Source organism: Mauremys mutica, chromosome 6 (assembly GCF_020497125.1).
Source record: "Mauremys mutica isolate MM-2020 ecotype Southern chromosome 6, ASM2049712v1, whole genome shotgun sequence".
NCBI lineage: Eukaryota > Metazoa > Chordata > Testudines > Geoemydidae > Mauremys > Mauremys mutica.
In genome coordinates this window covers 2321900-2340180 of record NC_059077.1, presented here as the reverse complement: position 1 = coordinate 2340180, position 18281 = coordinate 2321900, and the positions used below count along the sequence as shown (strand labels likewise).

At 48.9% G+C, this 18281-nt stretch overlaps 1 protein-coding gene across 1 annotated transcript in view; it reads right to left on the bottom strand.

Moving 5' to 3' along the window:
- The window catches only part of LOC123372804 (valosin containing protein), a 37509-nt gene that overhangs the window by 3250 nt on the left and 15978 nt on the right, over positions 1-18281 (bottom strand). Inside the window, exons 4-13 of the mRNA XM_045021279.1 lie at positions 15689-15831; positions 12600-12730; positions 9761-9892; positions 9146-9248; positions 6565-6698; positions 6173-6308; positions 3281-3393; positions 1783-1947; positions 1544-1666; positions 246-458 (exon numbers count right to left, since the gene is read on the bottom strand). Of these exons, the coding sequence (XP_044877214.1) occupies positions 246-458; positions 1544-1666; positions 1783-1947; positions 3281-3393; positions 6173-6308; positions 6565-6698; positions 9146-9248; positions 9761-9892; positions 12600-12730; positions 15689-15831 (1393 nt within the window). The remainder of the gene's footprint in view (positions 1-245; positions 459-1543; positions 1667-1782; positions 1948-3280; positions 3394-6172; positions 6309-6564; positions 6699-9145; positions 9249-9760; positions 9893-12599; positions 12731-15688; positions 15832-18281) is intronic.

Genomic DNA, 18281 nt, shown 5'->3' with positions numbered 1-18281 from the left:
CCAAGAGGCTCAGGTAGCAGCAGGAGCAAGCCTATTACATCTATGTGACTCGCACTATTGGTCATTAGTTTTCTAACGTTAGGAACATGGGGTGTGCTCACGACACGAGGCGGCAACACCTGACCACGTGACAAAATCATGATAGCGCTGGGGTCAGCAGGCTTCCAGGCTACCTCAGCACAGGTGATGCTCTGGGGAGAAGGGACAGAACATTAAAACCCTTGTTCAGAAACAAAGCTACTTACCTTGTCAAAGATCTCACGCACGTTGGCTTCAGACTCACCAAACCACATGGTGAGAAGCTCTGGCCCCTTGATGGAGATGAAGTTGGCCTGGCATTCGTTGGCAATGGCTTTAGCCAGCAGTGTCTTACCACAGCCAGGTGGTCCATAAAACAGGACCCCTTTGGATGGAGTCATGCCGAATTTGAGGAATTTGTCTGGGTGCTCCACAGGATACTAGAGAAGGCAGAAATTTAGCATCAGCCCTCAGTGAATAATGAGCCAGACCAAAGGATCACACCTTGACCCTGCCAGCTGGGAGGCCTAAAGCTCCAAAACTCGAAGGGCTCTGCTTGCTAGATTCTGACGCAGCAGTCCTGGGGCCCGAAGAGCCTCTTTATCCCCAGGCCAGGCACTGCCTGGTTAGCAGCAGGGCAAGCTTCCTGCACATTGTGCCTCGTTGCTGCCCTGCAGGAACTGCACTAGAGGGGCCCACTCAGCCAGGGTCTCTCTCCTGAGACAGTGATGTCCACCAGAAACTGGACAGACCCACCAATTCACCAGGGCTAAGGGACAGCTTTGGTTAACACTAACTTGGGATGGATTAAAACCAGAAAACAAGAGGGGATAAGAGTCTCCAATTTATATTTCATAAAAGGGCAGTGATGGGTCTTCAGCATCTGCCGTGCAGACAGCGGCCTGCAGCCAAAGACAGGGGCACATCAAGACCACCCAGATCCTGGCATCTCAGGGCTAACAGAGAAGAGCATTTCCAGCGTCTCTTTGTGGGAAAAACTTCACAATAGTAGAAAGCCCTCGATCAAACACGCCACACTCCCTAACAGTGCAGAACCAGCGCTTGCTTTCAGCATTTAGTTTCTTGGATACGAAGGTCTTGGCTACACTGAGACCTCAGCAATTTTCCCACTCTTGGTCTCTGAGCAGCCTAGATGACACAAGAACTCCAGTGCCCATCCACAATAGTATTTCCACCACTGCTAGCACCAAGACAAGATCTGCCAAGAAGGCTCAGTGTAGACACAACTCAGAACAGACAGAAAAGCGTACTGTTCCCCCCAGCATGTGCACAGCCCTCCCCGTGCACACCACACTGTTAAAACTGACAGGAAGCAGCATGAAATTTACACTCAGTGTGAGGAAATCAGAATTCATGTGAAAATGTTTGGGAAGAGGTGGCCTGTGGGATTAAGATTGATCAGAACCCCTTTTTTGGTAAACCTCTCCATTTGCAGCCACTCTCAGTAGATTTTTTAATTAAGCAATTTAGCCAACAGCCAGGAATCGCTCGCACCAGCCCTCACCTGCACAAGCTCCTGGAGTTCTCTCTTGACATCTTCTAGACCACCAATATCTTCCCAGGTAACCTGCGGCACCTCCACCACGGTCTCCCGCAGAGCTGAGGGGTTGCTCTGGCTCAGAGCCCACTAGCACCAGGAGAGAAAGGGTGACATGAATTACATGCTCCATTCACTTGTTCTAGGACAGTAATGAACAGAGAGAAAGACTTGTGCCAGCAGCAAACTGAGCATTTCTGCATTACCCTGAAGTCATCCATGGTCACAGCCAGTGAATTCATCACTTCAGCATCTATGGTTTCATCCTCCAGGTCTATGAGATCCATCTTCTTCCTGATGGCCTGAAGAGCAGCTTCGGAGCAAAGAGCGGCCAAGTCAGCACCAACATGGCCGTGGGTCTCATTGGCCACCTGAAAGCAAAGCATCAGCCGTGACTTACCGGGACATGTGCAAACGCATCACACTGGCAGAATTTGGGCCCCCCTTTTCTGCCCAAGAGTGCAGCCAGCAAGACATGCAGTCACCCTCTGGGGGACAGGAACCGTGATGCTTTGCTGTAAGTTCAGGAGGAGCATACAGCACCCCAGCTGGCAGGCAGGGAGAAGCTACGTTTCATATGGGATCGGAGCTAGGACTAATTCAGAAAGGGGGCAAAATGACAGCCCTGGAGATAGGAGTCCTCTATCCACAGGACCGATACTGCAAGCGCACTGCACCACTTCCCGTATGCACTGCCAAACACTCAGATAACTCAGTCTGTGGTCCGCTCGACCCTTGGCTTCTCAGGGGACTCTGAAGATACGGTAGCACAACACTCCTCCAACTGGCCTAAGAGCAATTTGTGCATATTGGGGAACAAAACCCCAACGCTACATAGAGAATGATGGGATCTAAATTAGCTGTTCCCACTTGAGAGATCTTGGAGTCCTGGACAGTTCTCTGAAAACATCTGCTCAATGTGCAGCAGCAGGCAGAATGTTAGGAACCATTAGGAAAAGGTTAGCTAATAAGACAAAAATATGATGTCACTATATAAATCAATGGTGTGCGACTAAGGGGGGATATGAGAGAGGTCAGTAAAATCATGAATGGTATAAAGAAAGTGAATAAGAAAGTGTTCTTTACCCCTTCACATAACATAAGAACTAGGGATCACCCAATGAAATTAACAGGCAGCAGGTTTAAAACAAACAAAAGGAAGTATTTCTTCACACAGCGAACCTGTGGAACTCCTTGCCAGGGGATGTTGGGAATGCCACAAGTAGAAGTGGGTTCAAAGAAGAATCAGTTCCTGGAGGACAGGTCCATCAATGACCATTAGAAAAGATGGTCAGGGATCCACCCCATGCTCTGGGTGTCCCTAATCCCAGGTCCTGGGACTGGACAGCAGGGGATGGATCGCTCGGTAATTGCCCTGTTCTGTTCATTCCCTTTGGGGCATCTGACACTGGCCATAGTTGGAAACAGGATGCTGGCCTAGATGGACCATTGGTCTGACCCACTGTGACTATTCATACATTCTAACGCAGCCACACCACTTTCACAAGGCAGTGACTTTTGGTCACAAGCTGGCTGGGTAGAATTAAGGCCAAAGATTTCCTGCTTCTCCAGTTTCCTGCCTTATCAATCCCATGGATAAATTACATCACCATAACTGCAACAATTCATCCATTACGTAACTCCTTAATGAGAACACCGATGTGCGGGTACAACAGAGGCTTTCCCAGAAAGCATGCTACCAACCTGCTCCAGATCAACATCGTCAGCCAGTTTCATATTCTTTGTGTGGATCTGCAGAATCTCCAGGCGACCGGTGGCATCAGGGATACCGATATCTACCTCTCTGTCAAAGCGACCTGGGGAGCACAAAACACACACCTAGCTGCTGAATTCTCTGGAAGTGGGTAAACTCTGATTACAGCATTCCTCTGCCCGTGGTCCCACTGAAAAGCAAAGTGAAGACTATCCACGTGTTCCAGGAGGTGCCAGTACTTTGAACTACAGTGATGGATGCTTTAAAAAACCCAAGAGAGATCAGAGAGTGAGGGAGAGATTCAGCCAGTCAGGGCAAGTGAGAGCAGTGGTTTGATTAGAAGTCAGGATTGCTAAACGTTGAGGAGCATTGCTTGGGTCAATCATTTTTCTAGAGTGATTTATGCTTCGGTGAAGGTAAGTCTCCCCCTCACCAGCACTGCTCTGCTTCTGACAGAAGCAGCACCACAGATATATAGATTCCAAGGCCAGGAGGGCCCATTGCAATCATCTAGTCTGAACCCCTGTAAGAGACAGGCCAGAGACCCGCCCCACAGTAATTCCTAGAACTTTTAGAAAAACTTCCCATCTTGATTTTAATATGGTCAGAGCTGGAGACTCCAGCACCACCCTGGGTAAGTTGTTCCAATGCTTAATTACCATATATACTTGTTCATAAGCCGAATATTTTTGGTTAAAGAAGTGTTGCATCAAAGAGCGGGGGTCGGCTTAAATATGGGTCTACAACAAAATCTGATGATTTTAAACTCTATGGAATCATTGAATTGAATATCTAATACAACCTTTGGCACATGGCCCACCAGGGTAAGCACTCTGGTGGGCTGGTTTGTTTACCTGCTGTGTCTGCAGCTTCGGCCGATCATGGCTCCCACTGGTCGCGGTTCGCCGTCCCAGGCCAATGGGGGTTGTGGGAAGCCGCGGCCAGCACATCCCTCACCCGCGCCGCTTCCCACTGCCCCCATTGGCCTGGGATGGCGACCCGCGGTCAGTGGGATCCGCGATCGGCTGAACCTGCGGACGCGGCAGGTAAACAAACCAGCCCGGCCTGCCACATGCCAAAGGTTGCCGATCCCTGATCTAATACATTGTAATTTTGTTTACCTGGCATGTCTTCAGGCACGGAGCCCCTCAACTCCCTGTGGCCGCGGTTCACCATTCCCAGCCAATGGGAGCTGCAGGAAGCGCCACTTTCTGCAGCTCCCATTGGCTGGGAACGGCGCACCGCAGCCACAGAGAGCTGAGGGGCTCCGTGCCTGCAAATGCTCCAAGTAAACAAAATGTCCCGACCCACCAGCGGCTTGCCCTGACGGGCCGGGAGCCAAAGTTTTCCAACCCCTGAAATAGAGGGTCAGCTTATGAAAGGGTCATACAGTTTTTGCTATTTTTACCTATCCATTTTGGGGAGGTCGGCTTATAAACGAATGGGCTAATGAACAAGTATATACGGTACTCTCACCCTTATTTCCAGTCTGAATTTGTCTGGCTTCAACTTCCACCCACTGGATCACATTAGACCTTCCCCGCTAGATTGCAGAGCCCTTTATTAAATCTTTGTTCCCCATTAGATACTTATAGATTGTAATCAAATCACCCCATAACTTTCTCTTCATTAAACTCAATAGACTGGACTCTGAGACTGTCACTCTAAGGCAAGTTTTCTAAGCCTTTACTCATTCTAGTGGCTCTTCTCTGAACCCTCTGCAATTTACCAACGTCCTTCTTGAACTGTGTGCACCAGAACAGGACCCAGGATTCCAGCAGCGGTTGCACCAGTGCCAGATACAGAGGTAAAATAACCTCTCTGCTCCTACTCCAGATTCCCCTGTGTATGCATCCCAGGATCGCATTTTCTCTTTTGGCCAGTCACAGTGGAAGCTCATGTTCAGCTGATTATCCACCATCACCCCCAAATCACTGCTTCCCAGGATAGAAGTCACCCATCCCATAAATCTGGCCTACATTCTTTGTTTCCAGATGTATATGTTTAGCTGCATTAAAACACATATTGTTTGCTTACACCCAGTTTACCAGCATGGCTCCTTTTTCCATTTCTACCCATGCATGCACAGCACAAGTAGGGACTGTTCAAATATTTAGAAGCAGATTTAAATCTTTCTCATGACTTTCTATAATGCCTATCGCTGTAGCATCTGAGCTATGTATGAAGGGTATTACAGTGCTTAGCATGAAAGAGCCCTGATCCCTGACTGCCACTACTGCAATAAAAATTAATAGCACATGCAAAAATGTAAACATGCCACAGCTGCACAGTGTCACCATAACTGTGCACTCAGATGGCTAGTTGTGCATTTAACTGGCCATTTGCCCATGCAAGTTCCACCAATCTGCAGCTGCAGCCTGGCAGTAGCTGCTCGTGCAAATTGGACATTCATTCTTAGCACAAAGTTGTGAAAATTCACTGGAAATGTCTCAACACTTAAATTGAAGGTAGGACAATTTGGGGCTTACTACAGGTTCATCCATGAACCTATCTGAAGTGACCAGCTAGAAGAGGTGGCCTTTAAAGCACCCTCAAAGTTTCCAGTCGAATTTTGTTTAAAAGTAAATGGCCACTTCAGACAGGGGTTTGCCTTAGCGCGGGAGTCACCATCATTCCAGCATTTTTCAATTTCTGCTGTTTATAGCCCTGCGGCACAGAGTGCGATACCAAATGGTGGAAGCGAGAAATGAGTTTCCTGTGAGCTCTGAAGAGATGAGTCAGCAAGTTGTTAATCAGACCTACGAAGTTATCGGGCACATTGTAATGTCTAATCAATCATCAGCCCTAAGCAAGGAACGCTCAAATGCCACCTGTAACAAAGCACTGGCTGCACCCACAAAAAGGCAGCAAAGCTCAGTTACCGAATCGCCTGAGTGCAGGGTCAATGCTGTTAGGTCTGTTGGTAGCTGCCATAACAATCACATGTGCTCTCTGTTTCAGGCCATCCATAAGAGTCAGCAGCTGAGACACTATGCGACGTTCCACCTCTCCATGCGTCTACAGAGAAAGAAAACAGCAGATCAGCAAGAGACCCGACAGAAGCAGGTCAGCAACACTGCCCAACGTTAGTGAAATCCTCGAGCTCTAAGGAAACCTGCTGTTCTGTGCCAGCCCCAGTCTTTGGATTCTTCCCAATGCAGACTGAAACCCAAGCACTAGGCTAGCGTGATGCATCTACACTGCGTCTGCACCACATTCAAGTCCTGGTGCTAAAACTGCCTGTGGGAATGCAGGAGTGGGACTCCTTGTTTACCTTCTCCCTCTTTGGAGCAATGGCATCCAGTTCATCGATGAAGATGATGGCAGGCGCATTTTTTTCAGCTTCCTCAAAAGCTTTCCTGAGATTGCTCTCAGACTCACCAGCCAGCTTGCTCATGATCTCAGGGCCTGGAAAACAGCAGCAAGATGACAGGGTTTGGGGAAGCAACAAGTAACCAACAGGACCTGGGACTGAGGCGCTCATTACTCAGAGCAAAAGAGTTCCATATCTACCTGCAAAGGAATGTGCATTTTGAAACAGGCCCGGGAACTGTCAGGGCTGGGGTTACTCGCTGAATCCACAGCAGCAGCAAAGCTGCTTTTTAACACCAGCCTAGAGTCTCCAAACCAGCTAACTATATTCACAGTTAGAATAACCGAGCCACCTTTTACCTTCACTTCTACTCAGCCTATTTCTCTCGAGGACTCATCAGATCACGGCAAATTGCTGGCGTCAGTTCTGACTTGAAAGAGACGCGACCAAATTACATGGTAAAGAATTTAGGGAAAGAGTCAATACTACAGTTGCCTTTTGTTTGTGTGGTTTGCAGTGCACAGATAGAATTTCCTTCTGTAGGGTCCTAAAAATACAAGCCAGCTTTCCAGACGAGCTCCTCTGCAGACAGTCTGAAGAGACTTCAGCAGGGACAGACCTTTTGTAAGCATGTGAATTCCAGACGGAAGAAAAGTACTCCCCTGAGGAGGGGCTAAGAGATCACCTACAATCGGCAAACAATGACAAGTGTTACTGACTCACTCTATTAAGGTTCTTTTCTATTGCACCCACCACTGTGGCAATGGAACCCCAGGACTGAATGTTCTTTACAGCAGGGGTCCCCAACCCCCGGTCCGCGGCCTCTTAGAAACTGGGCCGCGAACCGACCCAGTGGACCTCCCGCAGGCGTGCCTGCGGGAGGTCTACCCGAGCCGCGGGACGAGCGCTCCCTCTGCAGTCATGCCTGCGGGAGGTCCACTGCTCCCGGGACTCCGGTGGACCTCCCGCAGGCATGACTGCGGACGGTTCGCTGGTCGCGCGGCTCAGCTGGACCACCCGCACGCGTGCCTGCGGGAGGTCCACCGGCTCCGGTTGAGCTGCCGCAGGCGTGCCTGCGGGCGGTCCAGCTGAGCCGCGGGACGAGCGCTCCCGACCGGTCCCTGGTCCTGAAAAGGTTGGGGACCCCTGCTTTACAGTATCTGAGGGGAACCGACAGCCATGATAGAGCCAGTATTCACGTAGGCTTCCCCATGCAGCTCTGTCAATGCACCCAGACCCTGCCCTGCAGCAGTCTGGGGACTCCCATTCAAAGACTAGGCCATTACCTACTATGCAGGTTTCAGAGTAGCAGCCGTGTTAGTCCGGATCTGCAAAAAGAACAGGGGTACTTGTGGCACCTTAGAGACTAACAAATTTATTTGAGCATGAGCTTTCGTGGGCTAAAACCCACTTCATCGGATGCACGTAGTGGAAAATACAGTAGCTATATTTTATATCTTCCTACTGTATTTTCCACTACATGCATCCGATGAAGTGGGGCTGTAGCCCACGAAAGCTTATGCTCAAATAAATGGGTTAGTCTCCAAGGTGCCACAAGTCCTCCTGTTCTTTTTACCTACTATGCAGTTATTCTGGGATGCAATGGGCGCTCAAGCCTCTAGAGGACGAGCTAGTGCATTTACGCACAATCTCCTCCAGCCCCTGCAGCCTGGGGTCACTCTACAGATACTGAGCTTGCCAACTCCAGACACTGGTCACTCTTACACTGCACCGTCCATTTGGCTGTTTTCACCCTCCCAGGACAGAGTTTGATGCAATCTGACCAAAATCGAAAGAAAAAGCAGTTCCTAAGCACGTATCCTCAGTCCCTGAAACACTAAGTATGATGTGCGGCACAAGGCTGAGCAAACAGAAAAACATTATAGTAACCTGGCCATTGCTGGCTATATCCTATATTCCTCAGGTCACTCTGACCCAGCCCTTTGGTGATCCCATGAAGGGGTTAATAAGGAGTTTTGACCCTTTTGTTAGATTGTAAGACTCACATTACAGCCCTTGGGAAAGTTCCTTCCAGCTGATATGAAGTGAAGCAAGAAGAGCTCTCCTCCTTCACTTGCAGGGAGTTGCCCATACAAAGAATGACCACAGAGGGCTCCACTACAGGCCAGCCAGGTAGCATTACACCTTCACGAATGAAACATGCTGGCAGAGGCTGACGGTCTATGCTGATGTATTTTCTAGCCAGATGTGTCAACCCGCAACCTCCACACTCCCTACCAGCGCCTCAGCAGATCAAAGATTCTATGGCCTAGATCTGAACAGACCTTTACAACTCTTCTTGTCCGTGAGGAGACTGTAGTTTACTCCACGCTGACACTAGAGGGGTTTTCACAAGGATGGGCTCCAAATGGCCCAGAGGCATGCTTGAAACAGGTCAGGAAAGACTTAAAAACAAGGTGGCTCCGCTCAGCTGAGGGTATTTTGCAAACAGCATTGATGCCTTCTGTCCCCCAGAGCTGGATGCACATTTCAAATGAGTGCTTAATGTAGATTTGGGGCACAAGGAATTCACGCAACTTACCATTGATCAGGAAGAAGAAAGCTCCAGTCTCGTTAGCCACTGCACGTGCAATCAGGGTCTTACCGGTACCAGGAGGGCCGTACAGCAGGATTCCACGTGGAGGCTGAGGACAAGGAGCAGGGCCTTTGTTAGTAAGTTCATTTTAAACGTCTATGCAGATTCCTAATGAACCTGAAGAGAATCTGAAGAGTGCACTCACTCCAAAGCTCTGATGCAAGTTCAGGCAGCAACAATCAGTCCTATCAACACTGCTAACGTCTTTCTGCAGTACACAGAGACTAGAACTATCCAACAGGTGGCAGGGCTGTTCCAAAGCGAGGCTCGGCTCTTCACATCACTGTCTCTCCAGGGACAAGCAATGCGCAATAGACCGTGGCTTCCAGCTTTTCACTCTGCACCCACCAGTGGTGGCCTGAAAACCTAAGGTAGCTTCCTAGGCCAGCAATGGGACTCAGGAGGTCAGCAAGAAAGGTCACAGGTTACTTCCCCCCCAGCACCAAGCACACTCCCAATGTCTTGCTGGACCAAGAAGGAAGATCCCAGCAGAGCTTCAAACACTGGGCTACGCTGATCATTCATTTGGCACTTGCAGAGTTGAAGCAGGTCAGCCCTTACCTTCACACCTATGGCCTTGAAAAGCGCAGGGTGTCTGAGCGGAAGCTCCACCATCTCCTTGATCTGGGCCAGCTGCTTCCGGCAGCCTCCAATGTCATCATAGCCCACTTCATTCAGGGATTCTTCCTCATCCTGCCAGCAGGGAAAGTCATTAGTGCACAAGGGAAACAAGAGACTTAGTCCAACACTCTCCTCAGCCAAGCAGGACCTGGGAGACCTCAGGCGCTGGAGAAAGCAGTGGGGATCATCACAGGACTTGTAAGTTTCTTTTCCTCCAACTGGATTACGGAAGGGCATAGGCCACTGGCCGTAGCACAAAACGGGGAACCAGTTCTAATGGATTTGCCTGTGGCCTTGGGCCGGTCACAGTGTCTCAGCGTTAATCTCCTCAGATGTAAAATGGCGAGATGCTGAGGGGGCAATGTTTGTAACTCGCTCTAGAGAACGAAAGGGTTTGCCACTACTAAGTAGTATTCATCTTAAGCTATAATCATGGCGTGACCACAAGCCTGGCTTCTTGAGTAAGCTACCTAACTGCAGTGGAGACCATTGACCAACAGCCTGTGATGTGGCTACACTGAACCAGCTGAGGAGCTCCAGCAAATTTAAAAGTGAAATTTGAATGTTTTTAAAATACCTCCCACCACCCAGCAGCTGTTAGGGGAGCAGTGATGCTGCGAGGGTCTCTCGTCCCTTTCAACGTCCTTCCCAGAATTAGATCCATATGCCAGTACTTTGCCTCCTACCACATACAATCCATTTCAGGCTTGTGAGGGAGTTGGTCTGCACCAAGCAACAGACTGTGATCTAGCCCCAAAGACTATTCTAGCTCTTATACCACGTCCATCACTGTGGTATCCAAATGCCTTGGTATCACCGCACCTGATGTGTCACTACACGAAGAGCTTATCACCAACCAGCAAAACTGGATTATTTCCAGTAAGTTCCTACATGACATCAAGGACCATGGGAGTGTTTCCTCTCGTGGCACAGTTCAGAGCTGAGCGGCTCTGGCACAAGCTAAAGGCCTGGCTGAAGATCCACAGTGACACCCAACACTCAGCTCAATGGCCCTTCTCTGTCTGACACTTGAAGAACGTGTCCAATTTCAGGAACATTCTAGGCACCAGTGGGAAGAACCTTACTGCTTGTGGTGGCAGTCAGAAAAGCAGCATCAAATGAGTACTGTCAAGGGGAAGCTGATATGAAACTGATAAAACAAAGCACAGCGGCTTAGACAAGTGAATCAAATGTAGGTTTAGAGGCAGTTTCTTGTAGAAACGCTCTAAGCTCAGGGATGAAGGCTGTGTTCTTGCCCCTCCCACCATCTGCCAGCTGGGTCTGCATAAGCAACGACGCATGCAACCCTCTGGTATTGCTAAGGTGGAGATGAAATTAGCCAGGGAGTAGCTATAGTTTAAGGAATTAGGCAGATACATTTCAGTCAAGGCACTCAAAGCACCTTGGCTAACAGGCAGTTACACCGCATGGGAGGCTCTTATTTTAGGACTGACTCATGCACAGTATGGAAGGTAAAGACACCGAACTCTGCAGAAAGTTCCAAGCCAGCTCTAGCTAATACTATCAGTAGAACATTCAAACCCCCCAGTGTTAGTGGCAGGATTTCAGGTCTCGTGGCTGTTCAGAGACCTGTGCTCAGCGGTGGCTATTTACAGGAATGTGAATGGTTTCCAGCAGATAGCTAGCTGAGTGGCTGCAGATACTAGCCGCTGAAGGGGCTTGCACGCTAGATTCTCCTACATGAGACTTCAAAGGCACCTGCGCCTAAGGAAAGGTAGGGCCCATATGCCTAGCACCTTCAGCGCTTCCTACCCTAAATGCAGGATGACCAAGACTTTTAAGAGGAACTAGTGCTTTTAAGTGTCTCCAGTTTTGGATGCCCAACCCGAGACACCGTATAGTGAGGCCTGATTTACAGGAAGCGCCCTCCAAAAATCAGCCCTCTTTAGGTATCCCAGACTGGGCACAAAAAAAATCACTAGACACTTCTGGAAGTCTTTTCTAATGTCCACATTCACTCCTTTCCCTGACAGGGAGTTGAGTTGAGTTTGGTCAGCCACATCATACACACGATCTGCTACAGACCATAGGAACTGCAGGAACAGAACACAAGGTGGGTGAGGTAACCTCTTTGATTGGACCAGCTTCTGTTGGTAAACGAGACAAGCTTTCGAGCTACCCAGAGATCTTCATCGGGTCTGGGAAAGGGACTCAAGCCTGGTCTACACTAGGAAGTTAAGTCGGAATAACTGTGAAAAATCCACACCTGTGAGTGACGCAATTAAACCAACCTAACCCCTGGTGTAGACAGTGCTAGGTACAGGACAATTCTCTCGTCAACCAGCTACTGCCTCTCAAGGAGATGGATTACCTCCGCTGACATGAGAACCCCTCCCGTTGGCATAGGTGATGTCTGCACTAAAGCGTGTAGACAAGCCCAAAGAGTGTCACAGCTAAATAAAGGTGGAACAAATTGTTTAGCATAAGTAATAACGTATGTTACAAGAGACCATTCAACGTGAAGTGATCTGTTAACACCTCTGCAGTCACAGGACAAAACAAGAGGGTTACAGATAGTTGTCTTAAGCCATAAATCCAGTGTCTATTAAATCCATGATTTTTAGTGTCTAGCAAAGTTATGGTTGTAAGCTTCCAGAACACAGACCATTGTCCGACAGCTCCAAAGGGAAGTGTGAAATCTGCACCGCAAGTCTAAAAGACAGACACAGACAGAAACACACAGAGACCCCCCCAGAAATAGATTCTCTTCTGCAAAAAGGATACAGTGGGAGAAACCAGGTGCTGGGGCTCAGCTTACCTCTCGTTTGATGGGCTCCCCTTCACAATGGATCACTGTATCTGGAGCCACTATACAGTAAGGGCTTGGGTCTGTCTCCACCACTTTGAACTCCACAGCACGCATCCCTCCACGCACAAGGAAGATGTCACCTGGAAGAACCGTCACATTTCAGTGACCTGCAGTTACCAGAGCACGTACAATGTCAGAGTCCTCATGCTACCAAAGAGGTCTACTGGGGCAGACTGCATGTACTTGGTAATAAAAAGAGGTGCCAGTAGCTGCCATTTACCAATGCTGCCTGTGTTAATTCCAAACGCAGCACGCACTGTGAGTATCAGCGTACCAAACTGCCCCTCTTGTGGTTAATGTTTCCAAAGCTTTGATCAGGAACAAGGGCAACTGCTGTGAGGAGAGAGGAGTTCTCCACTCGGAAGTCAGTGAAATAACCTGCACAGGTAAGATCTGGGCTATGGAGCAGCCAATGCCTTCCTGGGGGAGGCTTCACCACCACCACACAAGTCAGGGTGCAAACGGCATCATGCTTGCTCTCAAAGCGAGTGACTACAGATCCCCAATACAGGCCGCCTGGCCTCCCCACAGTATAGCACTCCCTTCCTCTCAGATCTGCAGTTCCTGTGCCACTGCAGATCTGAGAGGAAGGGGGTGCAATACTGGGACTCGGACCCAGAAAGAAAGTCAGCCAAACTAACTGGCTAGCAGTGGGATGAGAGAAAGCCCAACTCCAAAACTACAATGCAGTGGCCAGAAGAAACCAATTCAATGCGCCCCATCCCCAATGCACATTAACTACATTCCTTCTGGCTGTCACTGACACTTGGAGAGGAAGAAGGGAGGAAAGGAAGGTCACTCCCACCAAGGCTCCCTCTAATTTTTTTTCCCCTGCATACAAAACAAGTGACTGCCAGAGTTCAAGTTTCAAACCTGGGAGTGCAACCTACCCACTCATCTCCTCCCGTCTCTCCTCTCACTTTCCCTTCCTCTCTGCAGCTTCACGCCGGGGGAGTTTGAGAGAAAGTATGGTACCTAGACGGCCTTCCCCTCCCACCACCAAGCTGTCAGCACTGGCCGGGGAGGGGGGACTCTTAGCCAGGAGCACCAGAAGCAGCCAGGGGAAGTGGGAAGCTCTGGATCCCAGAGCAGGACAATTCCCCATACAAAAGGCACTTAGCTCTGTGCAGTGCCTACCATGGGGGTGAAAACCTGACTGGCCAGATACCTTAGTTTGACATATTCCCTTCTCTGATCCCTTGGCTTGATTAGAAGATGAGAAGGGACCACTGGGATCATCTAATCCAGCGGTTCTCAAACTTCATTGCACTACGACCCCCTGCTGACAACAAAAATTGCTACACGACCCCAGGAGCCAGGACTGAAGCCTCAGCCTGCCCAACCCTGGTGCCCTGGGTGGTGGAGGTGAAAAGCCCACCACCCAAGGGCTTCAGACCCAGGTGTAGGGGCCTGTAACTTGAACCCCGCCACCCAGGGCTAAAGACCTCGGCCTTCAGCCTTGGGCAGTGGGGCGGGAGGGAAGAGAGTGTGGCTGGGTTTCGGCTTTGGCCTGGCCACAGTAAGTCTAACACCAGCCCTGGCGACCCCATTTGGGGTCCCAACCCACAGTTTGAGAACCACTGATCTAGTCTGACCTCCTTTATAACATCAGCCCTAGGACTTCCCTGAATGAATTCATGTTTGGGATACAGCAGAGCTTTTAGAAAACCACCCAATCTTGATTTAAAAATGGCTAGTGGTGAATCCACCACACTCCTTGGTCAGTTGTTCCAATGGTTAATTACCCTCACTGTTAAACATGTACCTTATTTCTAGTCTGAATCTGTCTGGCTTCAACCTCCAGCCATTGGCTCTTGTTCTGCCTTTGTCTGCTACACTGAAGAGCCATCGATTATCAAGTCTCTGTTCCCCACGAAGGGACTTCCCCGTTTATCCATCCCGGGATCACATTAACCCTTTTGACCAGTGTTGCACTAGGAGTTGACATTCAGCTGATTATCCACCAGAAACTCCAATTCTTTTGCACAACTAGAGCCCCCATCCTGCAAGTCTGGCCTGTGTTCTCTGTTCTTCGACATACAACTTTAGATTTGGTCATACTGAAGCGCTCACTGTTTGCTAATGCCCAGCTTCCCAAGAGATCCAGATCACTCTGTAGCCCTCTTCATTAGTTACTACTCTCCCAACCAGTGTGCCATCTGCAAACTTGATCAGTGACCTGGGAGAAGTGCTAAATAGTGTGCAGCCAAGAACCAGCTGCTGGGGGACCCACTACCAACACACCAATCAACGATTACGATCCCCTATTTACAATTTCATTGAGACCTGTCGGTTAACCAGTTTTTTAATCCATTTAGTGTGTACCATGTTGATTTTATATAATTCTAGTTTCTTAATCAAAATGTTGTGAAGTACAAAATCAAAGAAGCCTAACAATATTGTGTCAACACCATGACCTTCCTCAAACCACCCTGTAATCCCATAGGAGAAAAAAAAAAAAAAATTTAGTCTAACAAGATTCTCCCCAGCCTCACATGATCCTCTCTTGCATGTGCACCAAAAGCAGTTGTAGAGCCACACAAACCCTGTGGCTAGAGGACCATTATGCTGCTCTGAGCCAGCCAGCAGCTGGCAACTTACTTGCTCCTCAGTGGTGGAAGTGAGACCAGGCGTGGTAGGACTGGAGGTATGTCTACACTGCAAACCACCCACAGCTGGAACATGCCAGCTGACTCAGGCACCCAGGGCTCGGACGGCACAGCTGTTTCGCTGCAGTATAGACTTTTGAGCTCGGGCTGCAGCCCAACTCGCAGGGTCCTTCAGCCCGACCCCAGAAGTTTACACTGCAATTAAACCGCACCTTAGCCTGAGCCAGCTGGCATGGGCCAGCCGCAAGTGTCTAACTGCAGGGTAGACATAGTCTTAGCCACAAAAACACCAGCCAGACTCAAGCTACCCTAATGCCATGTACTGATCCAGGCAAGGTTCTGGAGCTCTTCTCCTTATGGTCAGTCTCCTTACAAAGTGTGTCACCATCTTTCATCTTTCCCCCTGATTTTAGGGGCAGGTGTCATTACCTTTTCTGATTGGTCTATATGCTTCCAGGAAGTATGGTTTGAGGTAGACCTCAAACAGATTCCCGGTGATCCCTTCCACTGTGTCATCAATCGGTAACACATGTATGCGTTTGCCATACTTCACATCTGGGCAGGGCTGGATGCTGAAACACAAGCAGATTCCAGTAAGCTACAACTCATTTCTTTCTTATACACAGGGCCTGGAAAGGCAGGCACAAAATACAGGGACTCCCAATGCCAGGATGAAAACCCCAGGGTACATCCACCCTGCTCTAGGAGTATGTGAAGAGCTCCCCTGACACCCACACTAGGGCTTGTCCTTCACTCTGCTCATTTTCCTCTGTTCTTCTCCACCCTTCCCACCATGACTGCTGGAAAAGAGAGCTGCTTCCCAAGCCTGGTTCTTTCAGAGCCTCCTTCCCAAGCAGCAGAGTGAAGTGGACAAGTATCCGGCCACTGCCCCAGTTATTACCTAGTGCATTCTTGTAAAGCGTAAAGCCTAAGGCCTTCGCCTGCAGCCAGATTAAAAGAGCAGCCGAACAGCAGCCATTAGCTGAGAAGCAGGAAGTCACATCCTCCCATTCCATCTACATTACATTAAAACAATGTCATATCCGCTGTTAAGAAGGAGACCCCAACCTAATGGCTCCCACTATCACCAGCTAAAGGAATACATCTTAAGATGGTTAAAGAAAACTTAGTTTGACAGCATCTGTCTGGCAAGAAATCACTTCTCAATGGTTGTGGTTGTGAAACCCTCGTTTCTTCATTGTTTTGTCATTATGGTCCCCAGCTCCCTATTGTTTACCTGTCTGGTTCTTTAATTACTTCTGTCTGCTGTATAATTAATTTTGCTGGGTGTAAGTTAATTAGGGTAGTGGGATATAATTGGTCAGAGAATGATGTTAGATTGGTTAAGGTCTAGCTAAGCAGGACTCAAGTTTCACTATATAAACTGGGGTCCAAGAAGGAGGAAAGACCTGGAAGAAGAACTCACCCCCAAGACTCAGCCTAAGATCAGAGCTGGTAAGAATCCTCTGCACGACCGTGACGTGCAGCAACTAGGACCCAGATGAGACCAGCCTTGCCTGGCCGGCAGGGAAAGTCTGCCTGCGTGATCAGGATTGGTGAGCATGGCATTGTGTGCGTAATGTGTATTCTGCGTGGTAATTGTTAATAAATAGAGGACTGGGATATTATTGTGTAAGGCTCTTTCACTGGTAAAAGGTCCTGCACGCCTGCAGAAGCAGTATATACCCGGAGCCCTATGGACTGGGAAAGGGTGTGGGTGCTTACACTGACCAGGTCAGTTACACCTTGAGCCCTACGAATTGGGTACGGGTGGCCCTGAGCCCACGACTTGGGAAAGGGCAGGTGCTTTTTGCCTGGAGCCCTACGGACTGGGAAAAGGTGGGGTGCCCTAATGTGTGCAGGTAACATTCTGGGCAGCTGGAAGACTCAACGGCTACTTTTTATTTTAACAACCAGCTGCTGCTGGCAAGGCTATAAAGGGGGCAGAGAAAATCCCTCTCTTCCTGACCTCAACACCAGAAAACTGAGCTCCTGCTACTAATAACTTTGGCGAAAGCTTCTGGATAGCTGTGAAAGGAAGATCTCACTAGAATCTGCAAGTGACAAGAGACTTGTCAATTTCACTTAGAGGAAGCTTGCACCTACAGTGTGTCCTACTGTTCACCTGAGTGTTTTCAGCCTTGCTTTGCACAGCACCTTTTATACACCATGTCAGCAAATGCTGTACAGAGAAGGAATTAAGTTGAAGAGTAAAGGAAGAGACCAAGTGGCCCAGAGGGAGGAGGAATTCAGAGACCAAGAATGAAGGTGTGATAAAGACATGAATCAGGATTTCAGCAGGGGCAAGGCCACAGTAAGAAATGCAACAGGAAATGTACAGGCAAAGGAGACAAGCAAGGAAAAGTCTGAGGCCAAGGAAGATTCAGAAATTTCTGGCCTCTGGGACCAAGTTAAGACAAGTGATTGTGGATTTGGAATGAAATCTCAAGAGGCGGCACTGGACAGAGACCTAGGCAGAGATAAATGGACTAAAGGAGAGATGATTAGCTGCTGACAGACCGATGATTCAGAAAAGATTATTTGAAATTTTAGGAGGTAAGAGATGAATGATCTATGGGAGGAGCTACTGGGTTATCAGGAATAGTCACATCATAAGTAATTGTTACAGCTGTAAACACCAGCTACGTACTCTACTCAATACCCGTATGAGCACAGCTTTACTTTGACTCCAGTATCATAGCTACACAGCCTGACAGCTTAGGTTTCACCTTTTCCCATGTGCTGCTCAAAGTGTGCCACTTTGGGGTACTCCATTAGAAAGTACCTCAGTCCTCTGCAAAGGTACTAAAAAATTTATTTTGCAGAGTCTGCAGAATCTACTAGATCTCACTCCTGAAAATCCTGTGCAAGCAACAGGAGCCTCAGATGTCCACCCAACATTTGGGGAGTATGGATTAGGAGCCAACTCACTTGCTGCAGCATCTTGTGCACACAAAAGGACATTGCTGTGATCTGGAATCACTGACAGGTTTTCCCTGGTAGGTAAATCTAGTTCATCTCC